Raw genomic sequence first — 23,378 nt, forward strand, 5'->3', positions numbered from 1 at the left:
GAATCAGAGCTTCTATTTATGAACAATAATCACGTGAACTTTACGGAGGAGTACTACGCTTTATTACGTTGGAGTACTATAAGTTGCAGATGACGGACGACGGACTTCAGCGACACCTACAATCGCTTGACGACTAGAGAACAGCAGCGCCACCGCCTATATAACGAAGAGGATCCCATGGACAGTCACCAGTCTCTGATTGGTTGCCATTCCTTTAGCTTACCTGGAGCTCTAGAAGATACCCAACCCAAGCAGCTAGTTTGTTTCGGAATTCTAGGCTTTTCCTTTCCTCCCACTTGGCTTGCTTCGGAGCTCTGAGGTCATTCCTAACTTCAGTCACTTAATTTGTTTCGGAGTTCTGTGACATTCAAAATCCCTCTCTGCTTGCTTCGGAGCATTGGGAGTTCCTAATCCACTCCACTTACCTTGCTACGGACCTCTGTTTAAATTCTGTCCTTAGCTGCTCGCATCTTGGGTCACCTTTCTCATTCTTGTATTAGAGAAATTACATTATTTTATTATTCTTGTAGAATACTGTTCATACCACATTTTATAATAAAACTGGTAGTGGGAAAAGATTCCGAACCCATAATTTTACTCTACCAAGCTCTACCTACATCTTCACAGGGAGAATTTTACAATATCATCATGAGTTCTTTTTAAGTAAAACAGTAAGGGTATGATATTATACCACGTTCTACACTTCTTTTCTTTTTACATAAGTATTTCCTAAAAAGTTAATAAACGTTAAATGAAAATATTGGAAACTGCTTCATTGTTACTCACCTTCAACGCATTGACATACATGCAGCTTAACAAACCAGCATCCTTGTAGCAACTGATATCAATAATTACTTTATCGTCTTCTTCGAAGGAATTTATCACATGCATGAAGAAGAATGCTTTCGTCGTAAAGGTCTTCACAAGTTTCCCATCCTTTCTGCTCAACAAATGGAAGCGAGTCTACCAAAGAAACAATACAACAAAAGATTTTAATTTCGTTATTCTAATTTTGTCACTGTAAGGAATAATAATAATAATAATAATAATAATAATAATAATAATAATAATAATAATAATAATAATAATAATAATAATAATAATAATAATAATACATTCTTTCTATTTCAAATCATGCAAACGGATGTCCATCGACCATCACAGATTTTGGTCCGCAAAACATATGTAAATCCATTCATTCATGCACGAATATTCCCAAAATAGTTTGAAAAATTAGGTATTGTAAGGGAAGATAAAAGGAGGGGAAGAGTCAGCTCCTGACGATTATGCAACCACGTATATATATATATATATATATATATATATATATATATATATATATATATATATATATATATATATATATATATATATAGGGTGTTTCAAAACAGCGCCGACAACGTTTGGGAGGTGATTCCTGACACCAAGATAAGACAAAAAGTATAGACCAACCTAGATGCACAAATGCTTCCTTTCGGAGTTATAGAAAAATACATGCTTCAGAATCCTACAGTACTTCCGCAACAAATTTTATAGAGGTATTTGATGAGTACTTCTAATTATATGCCCGCAAATAAATTGCCTATATAAAAATTGTTGCGTGAGTACCTTAGGATTCTGAAAAATGTATTTTTGAATAGAGCACATATTAGTTCCTAAGTAAAGTCCTGACTAGTGATGGGTAAATTCCCGGGAAGATATTTTTCTGGAATATTCCCAAAAATTTGAATTTTCCGGGAATTTATGTACAATCACAAAGGAAATTGCTTTCTATTACTATATTATGATTTCAAAGTTAAATCAAGTTTTTTATATCACAGTGTATTATTACTGTTGTCCCCAGGGGAGTCTTTAGAATGTATATTCTGAACGGTGTTATGTTATTTTATTATATTTAGGGAGTACGCAAAATAGATATTTATTTACAATATGTTTTATGAAAGTAAATATGTTTCAAAATGGTAAGTCCACATACTATTAAACCGCTAAACGGTTTAAATTTACATGTTAGATTTTCTTAACTTCTACTAATATTATAAACATATTCAATTTTTAAATGTTATAAACAAATTAGGTTGGGCAACTGCCAGAACACACATGTCCCACCATTTTGTCAACATTTGCGCATAAATATGTGTGTTCACAATATCTGCAAGATACTTTCCTGTCTTTATAATTTTGCATGTAACATTGCTACACACGACTTTTCTTCCTGCCCATTTCTCTAAATTCCATGCGTTAATTCATATGTAAAAGAAGTTCGAGTACCTCTTCAGAAATTAGAGACAGAGAGAGGAGTCAGACAGACGTATATTACTAACGGTGGTTCAGGGTTTATTAATAGTACTTCATTTATATTTCTACATAATTCTACATAACTTTACAAAATGGTTTCTTTCCATCATTTGTAATTTAGTGCTTTGCTACCTTTGGCGATTGTTTAGCTTTGGCGAGTCAGATTTTGCACCTACTTTTTGGCCAGGGAAAAAACCCGGGAATATTCCCATTTTTAAAATTCCTTCCCACCGGGAATATTCCCACTGCCCATCACTAATCCTGACCCGACTACGGTAGACCCCGTAGTTTTCAAGCTATGGACCTTTAAACTTCATTATTTCATGTTTTCGGCGGTTTGGGTACAAAACCTCGCGGCCAGAACCTCGCGGCGACAACGTCGCGGACCAAAACCTCGCCTGGCCAAAACCTCGCCTCCCAAAACCTCGCGGCCCAAAATCTCGCCGGGCCGAAACCTCGCCTGGCCAAAACCTCGCCGCCCAAAACCTCGCGGGACAAAATCTCGCGGGGCCAAAACCCCGCCTGGCCAAAACCTCGCCGCCCAAAACGTCGTGGGCCAAAATCTCGCGAGGCCAAAACCTCGCCTGGCCAAAACCTCGCCTCCCAAAACCTCGCGGGCCAAAACCTCGCCGGGCCAAAACCTCGCCGGGCCAAAACCTCGCGCCCCAAAACCTCGCGCCCCAAAATATCGCCATGCCCAAAATCTCGCCTGACCAAAACGTCGTTGTAATGACAAGAAAAATTCTAATGCATGCTTTGGAAATGTATATACAATAAAAATTAAATGACTATGTTTGTTACATTATACCTCCTGAGTCATCCTACCAATCTCAATCAAATTTTCAACATAGATGAGGTTCGAGCCTAGGATGTCTTTTATAATTTCACTTTGTCGGCACAACAAAAGGGAGGGGGAGGGATATATATATATATATATATATATATATATATATATATATATATATATATATATATATATACAGAGCCGTAGCTAGAGATTTCGGCGCCTCTACTCTCACCACACCAAGCTCTTCCTTCCTTTTTTCTTTTTACTTATAAGAAAAGCTGCAGATATTGTTATACTACACTGAATCTTTATTAAGCTGCTTGGGCAGACCATTTCAACAGCCAAAAGCTTATGTATTCTTTTACAAATAAGAGCCGTTTTCAAGAGACGTATTTTTCACCTTTTGTTAAACTTGACAAAACTACCTTTGGTTGTACACAAATCCACTTGAAGAATAGTTACGGAAATTTACAATACAACTATTTGTAACTTTTCATACTATCGATAAGAAATGAAATTTCAATACATTAGAAACTATGTAATTTTATTAGTATTGTAACAATTTTTCAATAATATCTATTGAAGGTTACAATTGTTTAATAATAATGTATGAATGCTACAATTTTTTAAAATTATAACGTCAAAATAAAAACTATCGTCCAGGAACTATTATATAGCATTAGAAACTATATGCTTTTTAAATGTTCAAAATGGGTGACAACATTAATTTCCAATATTATTTTAAACTTTTGTAATTTTATCCTGTATGTGACCATTCAAATAGCATTTTAATTTTAATTCTTTTAATATCAGCAATTAAACGGGTTGAACTTGTTAATGATAGACTTTCTTTTATTACTCTTAGGAGTCGGTGGTCTGATACTATCGTTTTAAATGTAAATGTTCCAACAGATGATAAGGATGACGGTATAAAAGACGCTGTTTCAGAAGAAGTATCACGGGTATTTGACCAAGTCCCGCGATACCATATGAAAATTCTATTTCTGTATTAGAGGATTTCAATGTGAAGGTAGGGCGACAGGATGTTTTTAAACTGGTTATAGGGAAAGAAAGTCTGCATAAGGAAAGTAATGACAACTAACGGGGTTAGTTTCGTGAACTTTGGAACACCCAAAAACTTTATCGTGAAGAGTACAAAATTCTCACATCGCGACGTTCATAAACACACATGGACCTCGCCAGATGGTAGAACACACAATCAAATTGATCACATCTTTTTAGTAGATAGGAGAAGACAGTGTAGCATATGTTCGCAAGTTCAGAGGACCCGACTGTGACACTCATCACTATCTGGTAGCAGCGATAACAAGAGAAAAAGATGATCGTTGAATAAAGAAAATATTCAACATCTGAAAACGGAGAGGTTTAGTTTAAAGAAATTAGAGGAGAACCAGTCGAGAAGGGAATACCAGATGAAGTATAATAAATACTCGTTTTTAGAAGGTTTTCAGAGCGCTAGTGTTGAGGATACTAGGGTTCAAATTAAAGATAGTATTAAAATTTCAGCAAAAGAAAAAATGAGGCAGGCGGAAATATGTAGGAATAAACCGTGGTTCGACCAGAAATGCCCCAAATTAGCGGAGAAGGGAAAACAGTCGAAACTGCGTTGGCTGCAAAATCTGAACGATATAATAACAGAAAATTTCGTTGACATCAGACGGAAAATATCCAAAATACTTGGAACAAAAAAAAAAAAAAAACGCGATTTTTTGAAAGCTAATATTAATGAACTTGAAAATAAAAGTAAAAATAACAAAAAAATTCGAGACATCTATAGGGGTATCAAACGAATTCAAGAAAGGTTATCAACATCCTGCGTATATTAAAGAGAGGCGACGGAACAGTTCTCACTGATACATATAGCATTTTGAATAGATGGAAAGATTTATTTGATGAATCGCTTAACACAGGCAAAAACTAATGTTCCTGAATAAAGAGAAATGCACAACAGAACCATAAATTTCAGAACCTAGCCGAACAGAAGTAGAAATTGCTATAAAGAAATTAAATAAACAAAAATCTCCGGGTGTAAACGAAATTCCGGTTGAACCAATTTTAGCTAGAGGAGAAATTGTGGAACAAGATACACAAACTCATTCTCCTTATCTGGAACAAGGAGAAATTACCACAAGAGTGGAAAGAATGAATCGTTGTTCCAATTCACTGTATGAAATATTATTATTATTATTATTATTATTATTATTATTATTATTATTATTATTATTATTATTATTATTATTATTATTATTATTATTATTATTATTATTAATAATAATAATAATAATAATAATAATAATAATAATAATAACAATAACAATAATGTTTTTGTTGACGGCCGAGAGTGCAATAAAAAATTTACAAATCACCATACAAATTTAAATTTGTTTCTCTTTTTGCTATGCAAAAATCAAAATCTAAAAAAAAAAGTACCTGTATATAGGCTATATCAGTAGTTCTCAACCTAATTCCGATTACGACTTACGATAACCGTCTATTTCTATGATAGTAGAATCCATTTCTTGATTTCTTGTATATAGTGGATACAGTGACTTCCCTAAAAGCGAACAGATTAAAACCAAATTTTGTCAGTTCATTCATACTTCAAATATCGAATCCGATCTGTCATACTGTTCAAAATGAATTCCATTGGCCGGAGTAAGTACACTTTTTCGTCCATGGTAAGCATTAAAACAAAGACACGAAATCGTTTGTGAGTTGAAAATGACTTGATAATGTACGTCACAAAGATTGAGCCGGACATCGCCGCACTAGTGAAATCACACTATATTCAGGTATCTCATTATCTTTCAATTTTAATTGTATTTCAATATGTAGGTTTTGTATCATTTGTTTTTTTTTCTGGTATTTCAATATGTAGTTCTCATTAGTTTCATATCGTACCACCCCTAACAGCACAAGATGTGCTAGGCATGTGACATTAAGGTGTCCCATCTATTTTTTACGTACCCGACACTTAGTATATATGGTATTCATGTGCTAAGTATGTGCTTCAGCTACCTAAAGTTTTAGGTGCTTGTTACACCAAATTGATATTTGCGACTATGTACCACAAAAGGTAGCTTTATATACATGGCTCAGTTTCGCACTGTGATAGTCATTTGTTTTTATGTCATCACTTGGAACACACATCTTTCATGTTCGAGGTACTTCCTTTAGTTGCATACTTTTTCAGATACTTATGACACATAGAAAAATAATTGATATCTGCAGCGACACACAAATGACTGTCAGCTGTTTGCATTAGCTCATGCGCAGTAACATGCAACGGTTTCTAGCGCTTTCTGTCCTTCTAATACACAATCGCTTAGAAAAAAAAGCAACAAATGCATCAAATTTTGAAGATAAATTTAGAAGAAAGAAATGACATAACTGATGAATAAAGATTAAGATGAATCTTTCGTACATATGTGAAAAAGTTAATCATTTACGTACGTATAGGGATAAAGAGTTGTATTTTTTAGATGCCAACTGTCGCCGATCATTTGAAAGTGAATATGGAAGAACCATGCAATAAAGTAAAGAGACGTACGTCATTTTGTATAAAATTACATGGCGAGCGGATTTTGTTTGATCCCAAACGGTTATCGTTGAATATACAGGGTTACAAGAGGACTTTGATTAGCCAAATTAAAAAGACCCCAAGGATTTATCCCTCTACAGCGACATTTTTTTTATCGCCTCCTTGGCCGAGTCGGAATAGCACGCCCTTAGCAATCAAAGAGTTGGTGGTTCGCGCCCGCCTTCGGCTACTTTTTTCTTTTACATTTTTTTATAGTGTTTTAGCACTAACCTTAATGTAAGCAAATTAAGCATAAGGACGATTTAAGATATTTTGAGGGAGGAATTTTCGCTTACGGTATGGGGAACAACATACGTAGAACATCCCCAAGTAGCTTACATCTAAGACATGTGCCTGGGGCAGACATAGACTGTGACTATCACTTGCCATCCATGTTATTTCTCTCTCATAGGTACATAAGGCAGATACTGGGCACATTTCCATGTACCTGAGGGAACATGAGAGGCATATGCCTGCTATGTAATTGTGCTGTTCTGGTCTTTCATTTAAATTCATTTTTAAACAACTCTGCGTCTGTTGAAAATATTTAGTAGACCTATTGTTTGTTGTTCTTAACAGCATGTATAAAAATAAAGAATAAACCTATCAGAACAAAATAATATTTAAAAATATTTTCCTGCATTACATTTTAATTGTATTTATCTCTTCCGCTTTCTTCGCGACCCTCGTGAAACCCTCTCGTGACCCCGAGGTTGAGAAACCTTGAAATAGAATATATATATATATATATATATATATATATATATATATATATATATACAAGGGTGGATCCAGGGGGGGCTATACCCCCCCCCTTGACGCTCAGGTTTACACTGGATAAAATGGGCTTCAATTCTGCTTTACACTGGATAAAACGGCAAATTATGGTTTAGCCCCTCCTTTGATCATATCCAGCATCCGCCACTGTATATATATATATATATATATAGAGAGAGAGAGAGAGAGAGAGAGAGTAGATTGATATGGATAGGTTGATAAATACACTCTCTTAGGAAGCAAACCACACAAAGTACACAAAAGCAAGATTTTTATTGGATACCACAAGTGACAAGTACCAACCTACACAACATTCTAATATTACAAGGTAGTGTGACAAAATTGGGTAGCAATGCGAATATCTTGGAAACGAATTATCCAAGATAAATTATTGTCAAAAAGAATTGGAAAGACTTTAATCCAGCCATAGATCAACAATTATTGATAATGGTATGTACCCGTTTCAAATATAAATAACCTTCAGCACTACATTTATGTGATCCCAGTTCTCATTCTTGATACCTGAACCATGGTCTGAATATTTGAGATGAAGAAATAAACGCTTATACCTTGTTCTGAGAGATCGTATGTGTAACCTGAAGCTGTAAGAAAACAAAGACAGTTAAACTAAAGTTTACTGTTCCTGGGTATTACTGGGTAAAACTTATTATGTCTGGGTATAACAAACGGTTCTGCGAACTCGAAATATTTTAACAACCGGTTCTAGGGAATATGTACGAACCGGCTGAATAGCACCACTGCATTTTCTTACAAAATGATGCAGCCATGCATCGTCTTGTTTCTCCAGATATTGAATGAGACAGCCGAAAATAATAAATAAATAATAAATAAAAACAAAAAATAAAAGGAAGACCGCAAATAATTGAAGTTTACTGTAAAACCCTAACAGCACAATTACATAGCAGGCGTATGCCTATCATATTCCCTCAGGTACATGGGAATATGCCCAGTATGTGCCTTATGTACCTATGAGAGAGAAATAACATGGATGGCAAGTGATAGTCACAGTCTATGGGCGCCCCTAGGCACATACCTGACATGTACCTGGGGAACTTACCTAGTATATTCTAGGTATGTTTTTCCCCATACCATAAGCGAAAATTACTCCCTCAAAATATGGTAAATCGCCTTTATGTGTAATTTGCTTACATTAAGGTTAGTGCTAAAAGACTAAAAAAAAGTAAAAGAAAAAGAAGTAGCCGAAGGCGGGCGCGAACCACCAACTCTTTGATTGCTAAGGGCGTGCTATTCCGACTCAGCCAAGGAGGCGATAAAAAAATGTCGCTTGTAGAGGGATAAATCCTTGTTTTTTTTTTTTTTTGTTTTTTTTTTTAATTTGGTTAATCTAAGTCCTCCTGCAACCCTGTATATTCAACGATAACCGTTTGGGATCAAACAAAATCCGCTCGCCATGTAATTTTATAACAAAATGACGTGCGTCTCTTTACTTTATTGCATGGTTCTTCCATATTCACTTTCAAATGATCGGCGACAGTTGGCATCTAAAAAATACAACTCTTTATCCCTATAGTACGTAAATGATTAACTTTTTCACATATGTACGAAAGATTCATCTTAATCTTTATTCATCAGTTATGTCATTTCTTTCTTCTAAATTTATCTTCAAAATTTGATGCATTTGTTGCTTTTTTTTCTAAGCGATTGTGTATTAGAAGGACAGAAAGCGCTAGAAACCGTTGCATGTTACTGCGCATGAGCTAATGCAAACAGCTGACAGTCATTTGTGTGTCGCTGTAGATATCAATTATTTTTCTATGTGTCATAAGTATCTGAAAAAGTATGCAACTAAAGGAAGTATCTCGATCATGAAAGATGTGTGTTCCAAGTGATGACATAAAAACAAATGACTATCACAGTGCGAAACTGAGCCATGTATATAAAGCTACCTTTTGTGGTACATAGTCGCAAATATCAATTTGGTGTAACAAGCAACTAAAACTTTATTTAGCTGAAGTACATACTTAGGACATGAATGCCATATGTACCAAGTGTCAGGAACCTAAAAATAGCTGGAACACCTAAATGACACATGCCTAGTACATCTTGTGCTGTTAGGGAACATACGTAAATAGTGTTCGATTTTGATACCACATACTGTACTTTTCTATAATTTAGAAAGTTTCAATCACATTCATTGCTTTTAGTTGACATCACTTTACCCATTTATTCGTGACAGATAAACGAATAAATTTCACGTACAAATAGTAGTTTCTAAATCCTCTGAACTACAACGTTTGTTTGCATATGATTATTTTCCGGAAAACCTTATGCTCAATCATTTGATTTTGACGCAACATGGTGTATATTTTCTTTGAAATTTTCCGAACATACGCACCTTTTTGAAATTGTAATTGTGTTAAATATAAAATTGTGAAATTTTACCCTTCCCCGATTTAAAAGTGGAGGTTGCATGTTAATTTTACTTTCTTAAAAAAAAAAAAAAAGTGTAGGGCCTAGCTATATGATTTTGTCGAGATATTGCATACATTATATTTTCTGTGAACTTTCCGAATTATATTGATGGCATGAAGTTGAAATCAGTCAAGAGCGACGGGATACATTTACTCCTCCTGATTTTTTTATACGTTCCACCACGTTAACCTTCGTTAACACTTATTCGATTTTGATTTATGAATATATTTTGAAGTTTCTTTTGTTCAGATTCTGCACTTCTAGGGTGTGAGGGGTGAATTTCACTGTAATGAAGTTTAAGTTATATCCTCAACGATTTTTAAAAAAAAATGCTACACAGGGCCGTAGCGGAGATAGAGACCCCCGCAAAATGAGTGGCCTCCTTTAACATGGATATTATATAGTAGACCTATATCGAAATACATAAAAAGAACTGATACCGAATAAAATGCTGGAATAGTTTAAATGATAGCAAAAGGAAATAATAATAATAATAATAATAATAATAATAATAATAATAATAATAATAATAATAATAATAATAATAATAATTATAATTATTATTATTATTATTATTATTATTATTATTATTATTATTATTATTATTATTATTATTATTATTATTATTATTATTATTATTATTATTCCAAATTATGGTATGCATAAGTATTAGAAGTCTTACAGAACGGCTAATGTCCCTTCGTCCGTCTGTCAACAACAGTTATCACATTAAAAACGGTAGGAGGTATCGAGAAGCGGTTCTCTTGCAATTAATTCAGAGTCCCAAGAATAGTTTTCATCTCTTCCAACAATTTATATCTAAACCGCAAGGGGTGTAATTGAGCACTTCCAATTTCAATATTCATGGCCATAAATCAAAAATGATATTAGCTAGTGAGAAACGGTGAGAAAAATACAAGACCTTCAGTCTACAACGATACGTGTATTTTCGCTTGTATTTTATACTTGTAATTTAACATCTTTGGGCAGAATATGCTTGTAATTGATGCACAAGCTGTTTAGAAAAGGAATAAAAAGATATATGTAATTGCTCTTTTTTTAGTGGAGATACGTTGCTATTTTATTATTATTGAAGTAATTCGAGGATGTGAAGTTAGTTATCGTGTCAACGCATGCAAACAAGATATAATGATTCCTCTGTAAGAAGCTACACGTCTACTCTATAAAGGTGTGTATTTATTTAATTGCATGCTACAGTGAAAGGTAAAAGGGGAAAGGTAATATAAAATGATTTTGTGATTTTGTAGCCTAGTTTAAATATAAGATAAGACTGAGGACCTTTCAATAAGTGACATTGTGTAAATATTTGGTGGTCCTTTGCCGTTATAAGTCCATCTCTTTATTAAAGCCAGAAGTGGTAGAAATTTACAACCACTTCGGTTTCAATATTCATTTAAATAGTTAAAGAAACGGGAAGGGGTTTTGAGAAGCGGTTTTTTGGGAATCGATTCAGTATCTCAACAGAAAGTTAAATTCCCTCTGGTTTTAACTGTAATGGCTATAAATGGAAAACAGTAATGGCTAGCTTCAAACGGTTTTAGGGAATCGATTGAGAGTCTCACGTAAATAAATATGTTCATCGTATATCTTTATACTAAAACCGAAAGTTGCAGAAATTCACTTCTACTTCTGGTTTCAATATTGATTTTCATAGAGCAAAAGCTGTATGAGATGTTGGGAAATGGCTTTTTAAAATTGACTTATCGTGCTTAGAATAAGTTTCATCTCTGACCATATCACTTTATTGCAACCGAAAGATTTATATCTACTACTTCCGGTTTTAGTGTTGAATTTTCATAGATAGGAAATCTACAATACTTTCACACCGTGAAACGAAACACATTTATTATTATTATTATTATTATTATTATTATTATTATTATTATTATTAGTAGTAGTAGTAGTAGTAGTAGTAGTAGTAGTATTTTAGATAGATGGAGAACTCGATAATTTTTACTGCGTTGACAAGGAATTATTTCTGCTTAACTGACTTTTTTTGAGTTTTACGTCCCACGATTATGCCGGTTAGGCTGAAGGAGACGGTGATGATGAGCAATGAATGAAATGGTGGAATGAAGAAAGTGGGAGGAAACGGGAGAACCCCGAGGAAACCAACGCACACAATGTTTGTCCACCACAAAGTTCACTTTATGGGAGTAGGGTTTGAACTCAGGACCCCATGCACCAGAGGTGAACGCTCTACCACTGAGCCACCGCGGCCCCTCTTAAGGCTGTTGCTACCTCTTTGTCAAGTCGAGTTTTCCCCTATCTAATAACATTGGAACTTTTTTCGAATTTTTCTCAGTAAGCAATGAACAAATCCCTACAAAAATTTGCATGGAGTCAGGTCAATAATAAAGGATTCCTTGTATGAGCTTATAATTTTACTAAAAGCCTTCAATTAAGTTATTCATTCCCCCCTTTTTTATCATGTGAAGATTCGCAACAACGCATTGACGACACTCGGTTCTCTCTTCTAGCAGGTTGCGGAGGGTTACTTTGAGGTTGAACATTGTCCACAGCTGCGAGGGGACCCTTTTCAAGAATGACATATTTATGGCATTTCAGTGAGGAGGCGTTGAAGTACGTTTTCTTTGCTGAAAGCAGAAAAAAAGAAATAAAAACAATGAGAACAAATCCATTCTTCTTTTACATTAGCTTTTCCCCCGATCATGGATAGACAGTTGTAAGCAATTAGAAGCGAACTGTCTCTATTGAATAAAGATACTTTTAGTGTATACGAAAGCGAATATCACTTCATTATTATTATTATTATTATTATTATTATTATTATTATTATTATTATTATTATTATTATTATTATTATTATTATTATTATTATTATTATTATTATTATAACTTTTTTGAATAAAATGGCATACAAAACCTATAAAAATAATACAAAGGCCATAATATGCGTGGCTTTAAAAATGTGCAGAATTTGTGAAGTTCCCACACGAAAGTCGTAAAAATACATAAACCTTCCATTATTTCCATTTCCTCCCTTTTCTCTGTAACATCAAAACAAGAAACCCTTTTGCCATTTTCGTCTTCAGCACCCTTATCCAATAATGTCTGCTTATGTCTCCGTTACACAATACCGGTACCTACTAAAGTTTGGAGAATAGTGTAATTTTTAGATTCACCCTTTTCTCCGCGACAATTCAAAACAAAAACTAATCTCGCTTTTTCAGTGCTATTTTCGTGTTTAGCACTCTAAAATTGTCCAAAAATGGTTATTCATAACTCCATTAGAAAATCTATATTGAACAACGTTATTTACTAAAGCGTTTCTAGGAGCAGATTTTTATGTATAATCACTATATCTGTATCCGGTAACTGTTCTTTGTCTTTTCTTTCCACCTGAAACAAATTTTAAATGCATTATCATCATATTTCATGCATAATATAAATTACTGCATATGTATAAATTACTGCCTTTGGAGTTATAGTCACAACTTCGTATACTATTTTAAAAGCAAAGCAAAGCAAAGCAAAGCAAAAAAAAAAAAGTTCCGCACTTTTATACTAATTAAACTCCAAGAAACTAAATGGAAACTACCACAGATTTCATATTACAGAAATAAAACTGTTAATTTGCCCACATCTCTAAGTACGTTGGGTAAGGTTACCATACATTAGCATTTTTACAGACATGTCCGCATTTTGAGAGTTAAAATTTCCATCCACATACATTTCCTGACCAAATTGTTTCGTTGTCTTGAACAGCGGTGGACACTTCTAAATGGTACAGCCATATGGAGATTTACGGCTAAGGTGTACCATTTAGAAGTGTCCACCGCTGAACATGGCTAACTCTAGTCACACCGGGACTCTACTTCTTACTATTGTGTTTAGTATAAGCTTTCCGCATATTACCCAGGTAAGGAGGGGAGTACACGTAGAAGTATGCTCACATTTTGACATTTCAGAATATGGTAACCCTAAAATTGGCCATTTGCCCAACTTGGCCTTAGTTTTGTAGAAGTTTCATTTTCTCATTGATCAAGACATGCATTACATGCTACCGTGTGAATTGATTATCTATCTATCTTGGAATTCGGCCGCATTAAGGTAGTCTCATTTTCGGGTGTTCCTTACCTTTGGGCTCCTATTTACGTTTATATTGGGCACACGGTATAATATTTTCTTCATCTCTTAAAAACCTTGTACGAGAAGAACATCTATTACTGTTGTTTTCAAAGGTCAATAAATCAAAGGTAGAAAGAGGGAAAAGCTGCTCATTAAAACTAATTCTCCCAAAAATACGAGAAACGCTAGCAATGTTCCTTGGTTTCTATGTTAACTGTAAGTGATTTTTGAACATAACGTTACCAATATTATACGACATTGCAAATAATTTTGTATTCCAGTTGAAATGGATTTATTGAGCTTTAGATAACCTATTATGTTCTTATTGGAAGACAATTCCATCTGGAAAACTCAGGAAATTTATAACAAATAAGGGCCAGTTCATATTGCAAAACGAAATAAAAAAATTAACAGCATAGCTCCTTGTTGGTTATCTATCAAAAGTTTAAATGTTTCACAGTAGGGATCGCTGCTTTACGTACTTTGCTACTTAGATGGTGTTTCGAATTTTCCTTGAACCAGAGATCTTATTTGCATGTAGCGTTATACGCGGAAGAAATGAAACTCTGAAAAAAGGATGTACCATAGATGTGATTTCTGGGTAATAGCATGTTATATACTTGCCACGTTCAAATCATCCCCAACGGGCTTCCTTGTACTTAAGCAGAAAGTTTACCCTAACTGTATTCGTAAATAACACTCGAAACAAGCTATAAACGGCACTAGCTAGGGATGCGCACGAGTCGAGACATGTCTCGAATCTCGACTCGAATTCGAGTCGAGACACACTTTGTAAAATTCGAGACGAGTCGAGACAAACTTATTTCTCGACTCGAATTTTCGATTCGACACACTAGTCGAGTCGAGACTGCTCGTAAAAATCTCGACTCGACTCTAATGTCTCGAAAATCTTTCTATAATTTGTAATATTATTTTGAAGAAAGTATTCACTCAGAAACAGTTTTGAAACCAATTTCTGGGAGCATTCATGTGTCTAGTGGAGCTCGAGCAAGGCACCACAACGGCCCAGGCGTCACACTGTTTGCAGACTACGTACATCCCTTCATGACGACCATGTTCCCCAGCGGTAGTGGCATTTTTCGACAAGATAATGCACCATGCCACAAGGCCGGGAGTGGGATAGAGTGGTTCGAAGATCACAGGGGCGAGTTCCATGTGATGTGCTAGCCGCCCAACTCGCCGGATCTGAACCCAATCGAACACATCTGAGATGTGATTGAACGTTACGTCAGAGCGCATCGCCCATTCCCCGTAATTTACGGGAATCAGATGACCTGTGTGCATATGTGGTACCAACTCTCTCCAGCGATCTACCAAGGATCATTGCGTCCATACCAAGACGTGTCGCCGTTGTTATCCGTGCCAAAGGTGGACATACTGACAATTAGGTAGATAGTCATAATGTTCTCGCTGATGTGTGTGTATATTTTAACTTGTATATTTTTTGTCTCGACTCGAATTTCATTCATGTGGTAGCTTGATGAAACAGTATTCCATCACATATTTTTATACTCATGCGAAAATGTTTTAGTTGAATAAGTATGACATTGACAAACGGGTATACTTCAATAAAAAGTAAGGCCTGTATTTTAAAATGAAGCATCAAAAGATAATGTATAAAATTAAAATTATTCTGTTAATAATATATGTTGTACTATTTGTATAATACTGTATGTGTTGTAGCCATATATAAAATTTCACTTCCACCGTTTGGAAATAAATATTCCATATGTAGAATGCGTAAGTTTCAAGGTTATTATTATCAGGTTACACTATATCCTGTAACCAAGAAATAAATCCCTATTCATATTTCGAAAAGTTATAATAATAGAAAATGATATTTGCATCTACATTAAAAGTACCTATTTCATTATGTATAGATGTCTTTCTTGTGTAATAAAAGAATCCCTGATACTACAGTTCACTTTCTCCTACAAATGCGCTCTATAAGAAGGGTAATGTGTGGTCAGTTCCTCAATTTCCCAATTGATTCGCGATACTGAATCAATACCGAAAAATTTGTCATCACTAGGAATAGAATTCGACAGCATTCACGCTAAGAACAAATTTGTGTAACAAAAGAAGGTTTATTTCTAAATTTTCTTCGCATGTGGTAAAAAAAAAAAAAGATTACTATTTAGCATAAAAATTCTATAATAGTATTCAAAGTTGTTAAAGCGATACATATTATAATTATAATTATTAGTCCAAAATTCTACCTTAACTGGTTTACCTGTTTCCGTGAGGTTACAAAAGTGAAAGAGCGCTAGTGTATTCAATGTGAAAACCCAGCTGGTGTCGGCACGGAAACAATGAATTGATTTTAACGTCCCTTTCAGCAGCGAGGCTATATGAAACGAGACTACTGATTAACGTGGATTCCGAACCACATGAGCTCCCGCCGGGAATCGAATAAGGATCTCCCACGCTAAAGGCGGCAGGGAAACGAGCATTACCGGCAAGGGAGAACCTATGTGGTGACCTCACATTTTAACTAGGTTACTAGTGTCAAAGCCGCACCGAGATTCCCTGCTCCTTACAGGCTGTTGTTCCACGGATTCCCTATAATAATAATAATAATAATAATAATAATAATAATAATAATAATAATAATAATAATAATAATAATAATAATAATAATAATAATAATAATATTTCACACAGGAGATTGATCTAGAATCACAGCCGTCTGTTAATTTATATTTGTATAACCAATCACTAAATCTAAGACTTTGAAATACACGAGATGCAAGAGGCACCTCGTGCTTGCTAGGTTTGAAAGTAACCACAAAAACTTCCAATAAGACTGAACGAATATACTAAAAGCAATAGGTTCAGCAAAGAAAATAAAGAGAGCCCACTCTTCCTGAGTGCCATAAATCTGTCCTCGAAAAAGGCGACAGGGCTAGAAATATTCATTCCGCAGATGCGTTATGGACAGAGTTTTAAAACCTGTTTTAAAGGGCTAGCCCGAATTTCTTGCACGCTGCTAACACAAACAGGAAGAAAGAGAGATCGCACTGTTGCAAATCTTCACATGAAAAAAAAAAGGGGGGGGGAATGAATAACTTAATTGGAAGCTTTTAGTAAAATTATAAGCTCATATAAGGAATCCTTTATTATTGACCTGACTCCATGCAAATTTTTGTAGGGATTTGTTCATTGCTTACTGAGAAAAATTCGAAAAAAGTTCCAATGTTATTAGATAGGGGAAAACTCGACTTGACAAAGAGGTAGCAACAGCTTACTTTTTGTCTACATTGTGTTTTATGTTGGTACTCTTCTTTTTATTGTTTTCTTACTTGTTATTGTTATTATTAGTATTAGTATTATTATTCCATTGCAATGTAATGCTCTGATACCACGTGCTGTATTTTTGCCAAAAGCTGTTCGCGGCACTAAAATAAAGATTATTATTATTATTTTTATTATTATTATTATTATTATTATTATTATTATTATTATTATTATTATTATTATTATTATTATTATTATTATTATTATTATTATTTTCGAAAACTGTCCTGAAAAGAGAAAGACGGATTCTGTAGTTCTGGTGCCAATAGACAAAATCAAGGCTGCAGTCTAGTCATGTACATCAATATTTCTTTCTGTCCTATCCAGCTTCGTATAAGGAATGCCGCCTATTTGTCGCTTTAGCTGTAACATCAGCCGCCGCCTCGTGGAAAAAACCGCCCCGCTTCAGTGCAAAATGGATTGGCCAGGTCAGATTTTGCCGGCTATTGTGTTTTTACTGCTAGATTCAATTTAGCTTCAACGCCTTAAGATGGGGCAATCATGTGTGAAGGTTTCACGTGAGGGAACAATAACGTGATTAGAACCGCAACATTAATAAATGCCAAAGAGCAAAGAAAAGTATAAAAATGTTTTGTTTGCAGAACTTTACATTTTTGTCTCTCTCCCCTCTTTGTCTTAGTGTGGCGTAGTACTCTACGTACTTAAAATGTGAATTCCTAGAAGCAGAAGCACTGAATATCTTAGTAGGCGTGGTCGAACTGTGAACTATTCTTTGTAATACCCGGTTGTGTTTGTGGCCGTGCCAAGCTTTCAACCAGTTCGTCATATTTGTTCATTCTATAGAGAGCCATCCTTTTGAGAGCATCGGTCTTGCAGATTCTCAGAAGATTTGTTGACGAGGATGCCTCTGTCGTTTGTTAGGAGCCAAAAAGGAAAGCGTTTGCTACATGAACAGGGATACTTATACCAGAAGGAGAAAGTGCTTAATGAGAAGATCATCTGGAAGTGTAGGGAATATGAATTGTACAATTGTCGGGGAAGATGCCACACATTGGATGACGTGGTTGTGAAAGTGACTGAACATAATCATGCTCCTAGTGCATCGAAAGTAAACGTGCTTAGTGTGATAGATAGTTTGAGAGAAAGTGCGCGTCAGTTTCACGATACTCCACAAACTATTATTAGTAATGCGATAGAAGGAGCATCTAATGCAGTTATTGGTCAACTACCTACCTTTAGTGCAATGAAAAAGGTTGTTCGACGTGTCCGTAACATAGCTAATAGAATACCAAATACACCGGCATCATTAGTAGGATTGCATATACCGCATGAGTTTACAGTGACAAATGATGACGAACAGTTTCTGATGCACGACAGTGGACCAGGAGAACAAAGGATTCTAATTTTTTCCACCAGAAGAAACTTACATTTTCTAAAGCATTGCAAACACTGGTATTCTGACGGTACTTTCAAAACCGCTCCTATGCTCTTTCGTCAAATTTATACTATTCACGGTGTGAAAGACAATGTAAATGTACCAACTGTTTTCGCGTTATTACCTAACAAAACGAGGGAGACATATGGCCGCATGTTGGAAGCACTACATACACTTGAACCTACGTTGGCACCAGAGACGGTTATGACAGACTTTGAAGCTGCAGCCATGAACGCATATCGAGCAACTTTTCCAGGAATATCTCTTCGTGGTTGTTTTTTTCACTTTTGTCAGTGTCTCTGGAGAAGAATCCAAGAAGGAGGACTACAAACAAGGTACGGCGAAGACCCCGAATTTGCTTTAGAGATAAGAAAGCTAAGTGCCCTAGCCTATGTACCAGAGATTGATGTCATAGAGTCTTTCGAAGTCCTTACAGATAGCCAATTCTATCAAAGAAATGATGAACATCTTAGGCCTATTATTGATTACTTCGAGGACAATTGGATAGGGCGGATTACGCGAAGAGGAGAAAGACGACCTCCAAAGTATCCCTTGTCTTTGTGGAACTGTTTCCAATCTGTAGTGGATTCTCTTCCCAAAACCAACAATTCTGTTGAGGGATGGAACCGACACTTCAGTTCCCTTATAGGTGCTCATCACCCAAATATTTGGTCATTTCTCAACTTGCTAAAGAAGGAACAGAACCTTGTGAGCGCACGAATCGAACAGTTAGTTGCAGGTCAATATACACAGAAACCACCACGGAGATACAGAGAAACTGCACGAAGGATTATGTCTATTGTACAGGACTACGGAAACCGTCCATTGGAAGATTATTTGCGAGGTATCGCGCATAATGTAGAACTTCAAGTATAAAAGTGAAACGTGAGTGAAATAATCCTGTAAAGTGAGTGAAATAATTTGGAAATTTTACAAACTGCTGTGATGAATGTGGATTTTTGAGTGAGCTTAGAACAGACTGCTGGATATTTTTTGTGTGCGCGCGCGTGTGTGTGTAGAAGGAAACTTATAATAGACAGCTGTGGTTTTTCTTTTCATTTCTTCAATATATATTCGTCGTCGAAGCAAAAAATAACAAAAAAAAAAAAAAAAACACTAATCACGCCAAGGTCGGTCCCAAGCCCGAGTAAAGTGAGAGGGGTGGTTTTAATGAAAGTACATTGACGATACACATGCATATTTCACTTTTAAGCTATCTTCCTCTCTTCAATTTCTAAGAAGTTTGATTTAGCAATTTCAAGAACTACTTGATGGCACCATCAATTTTGAACAGCACGTAGAACCAGGGGCGGATCCAGGACCGACTTCTGGGGGGAGGCGGTGAATTGTCATACTGCTACTTTTAAGGGCTCCAAACTTTGGGATGGGTTTTATTTATATATATAAAATAAGAAAGTTTCCTCTTCTGGGGGGGGCGATCTCCCCCCTGAATCCGCCCCTGTGTAGAACGTCAAAAGTTACGAAGGAGGTTCGTTGATGGGGCTATTATCCAAACTAGAAATGGTAGTTTGGATGTCAATTGTAGTTTGAAAATCAATCATTTCCTATTTTATCGTTTATCATTATACAGCAAATAGGCAATAGATAGGGAGAAACGGTTTTTCTCAATCGTTTAATTATTCCAATCATACATTTTATCTCCATTCTTAACTCTCTACTAAAATTGGAAGTCATGAAAAGTACACCACAACCAGTGCCGGTTAAACTATTGATGTGCACAATGAAAAACACAACAGAATATAGCGAAAAATAGTTTTAGGGAATTAATTTAGCGCTGTTAGAATAGATATAATTTTTATTAACTCTTTATTCAAACCGGAAGTGGCAATATCTGGTTAAACGTTGGTTACCATATTGTAAAAACGGTAATAGAAGGCGAAAAATGGCTTTCTGCAATCTATTAAACGTGCCAAGAATATATACCAGGCCCCTATCCACGGGGGTAAAGGGGGCCGTCCCCTTAATTTTTTACGGTAGGATTGCAAATGAACTATGATATGGTGATAAACTATTATATGGTTGAATCGGCCCCCTACTTTTTTGGGCTGGCAACTGGCCTAATATGATCCATCCATTTAATCTGTCTACTAAAATCGAAACTGGTACAAATGAATTTTGAACAGCATGTAGAACCACCTTTTATGTCTTCAATATTAATTAAGAAAATACCATGCCATTAACATAAATTAAATATAATTTAAATTGTTGAAGGCAGAGGGCAGCAAAGGAACTGAAATTGTTGAGCTGTTAGAGAATTCAATTTTAGTATTTTTTATTCATTGTACCAAATCAAAGTCCTTCGTGTTGTGCACATTTTGATACTGCTACTTGTTACATTACCAATGTCGTAGTAATGTAACACTAACAGTGACCTAGTCAGGAACTCAACAAAGGGGGTTAATTAATCCCATATATATATAATTCATTCCCGCTGTGGCTAATCTTTTCAGACGGAATTTTATGCAAGGAGGAATTTCTTTTAGAGAAATGCGGCACTGAAGTGTGGTTTATAGGGATAGATACATCCGGATATTTTTTATTTGGATATCGAATAGAAATTATCCGGATGACGGATAACAAAACGGATAAATCTGGATAATGGATAATTTACGAATAAAGGATGCACGCAAATGACGGAAAATATCCGGATAACGGATATATTCGAATGACGGATAATATCCGGATAATGGAACATTTGGAAAGCAGATAATATTCGGATGACGGATAAAGGATAATATTCGGATAACTGAAACTGTTTTATGTAGATCATATAGGAGTGAGATATGTCAGTCTATTCTGCTCAGAGTTATCTTTGATCATCCGGGCTGTGATTTTACCTTTGAAAGGTATTTCTTCCTAAAATGTTTTCTAGTAACTCTTAACTTTTATATGTTGTTTCGGAGGGCACGTAGTTCAGTGGTAGAGCGCTTACCTCTGGTAGGTAGGGTCTTTGGTTCGATCACGGTTTAGTACATTTGTGGTAGACAACATCATGTCTGTCGGTTTTATCGGGGTACTCTTGTTTCCTCCCGTTTTTCATTCCACCAATTCTTCCATCACCATTCACTTGCTTTAATTTGCGTCTTCCTTGCCCCAGCGAGCATAATCGTCGCACGTTAAACTCAAAGATTTCATTTCATTTTTTCTTATGTTCTAACAGTTTTACAAAGAGGATGGTAAAGTATCCCGCATCTGGCATGTTCGGAACGAAATGAAATGAAACCTTTGTTTTACGTCCCACGCTTATGCCGGCTAGGTTGAAGCAGACGGTGAAAATGAGAAATGAAGGAAATGGTGGAATGAAGAAAGTGGGAGGAAACAGGAGAACTCCGAGAAAACCCACGTACACGATGTTTGTCCACCACAAAGTTAACTTGTTTCGAGCTGGGATCGAACCATGGACCCCATACAACAGAACACTGAGCCACCGCGACCCCATCTTCCGCACGAGTAGAATTAGATATATTTAAACTTTTATTTTAAGTAAACTTCTAAAACTTTTATCTTTCTACAACATTTGTGTGAGTCCGCTCAACCCCGTAAACCTTATACAATTGTGGTGAAATTTTGTATCTTCCTCCAACCTTCCGTAATAACCTCATTTTTGGGCTTAATTCTCCAGTAGTAAGAATTTTTTTAAAAAGGTAAAATCCACTCCATGTTACAAGGTTACACACACACAAAATTATTCTCCACTATAAAATATGTAAACATTATCCGATTTCGATGAAACATTGTATTTTAGGGTGTCAACATAATTCCCATCGGTTGTGGTTAAAATTGGCCAAAGGAAAGACAGGTGGACGTAATCACCCCCCAAAATTCGAAGCTTCCTCATTTAAGTTATGATAAATATTTCTACAATGATAACTTTCGCCAAATTATTCTAATTATGACAAATAACAAAGGATTCTATTTTGATACAGTATGGCGCATATTTTCTTTGATGCTTACCATCATCCCACTACTTGGGGTTAAAGTCTGTCAAAAAAGTATAGGGCTAAACTCTTAACCCTTTAATGGGCAATCTTGCTCACAAGCAACATCGCAGTCTATTGCGTTATCCGCACAAATTATAACTTCAGTGATAATTTAATTGGTATTATTGCTTTCATACAATATTCATATACATGATTTGAGGATCGCTTTTTTAGATACTTCTAATATTCGTCAACAAGGGACAGTCAAATTTAGTATTCTAGAAGCTTTATCTCCTACCTTCCGCGAAAGTTGTTGTTGTTGTTGTTGTTATTATTATTATTATTATTTGTGATTTCTTGCTCCCTAGGAAAATATTTGACCGAAACTATTGCTAATTACTGAGAGTATTCATATGATATTTTACCATAGTATGGCAACTACTCAGTAGCAACACATAAGACTTATTTTAAGGCAATGTTGCTTTGAAATAAACACCCTGTATTTTGTAACCAAAGTACAGAAATACTTTTAAAAACTACGAAATTATGATCAGGAAGACATGGTTCAACCATAAAAGCAAACTAAATATTTTAATGGTAATGCTATCAATGCTTCCCCATTAAAGGCATAAATTAAAAGGAAAATATGTTTTCCGATAATTTCCGTAAAATAATAATAATAATAATAATAATAAT

At 35.3% G+C, this 23,378-nt stretch overlaps 1 protein-coding gene across 1 annotated transcript in view; it reads right to left on the reverse strand.

The window, feature by feature from the left end:
- The window catches only part of LOC145672004 (carotenoid isomerooxygenase-like), a 108,115-nt gene that overhangs the window by 13,257 nt on the left and 71,480 nt on the right, over positions 1-23,378 (reverse strand). Inside the window, exon 8 of the mRNA XM_081741186.1 lies at positions 787-963. Coding sequence (XP_081597312.1) covers positions 787-963 — 177 coding nt within the window. The remainder of the gene's footprint in view (positions 1-786; positions 964-23,378) is intronic.

The sequence above is a fragment of the Thermobia domestica genome, chromosome 15 (assembly GCF_964235325.1).
Source record: "Thermobia domestica chromosome 15, izTheDome1.hap1.1, whole genome shotgun sequence".
Classification (NCBI taxonomy): Eukaryota; Metazoa; Arthropoda; class Insecta; order Zygentoma; family Lepismatidae; genus Thermobia; species Thermobia domestica.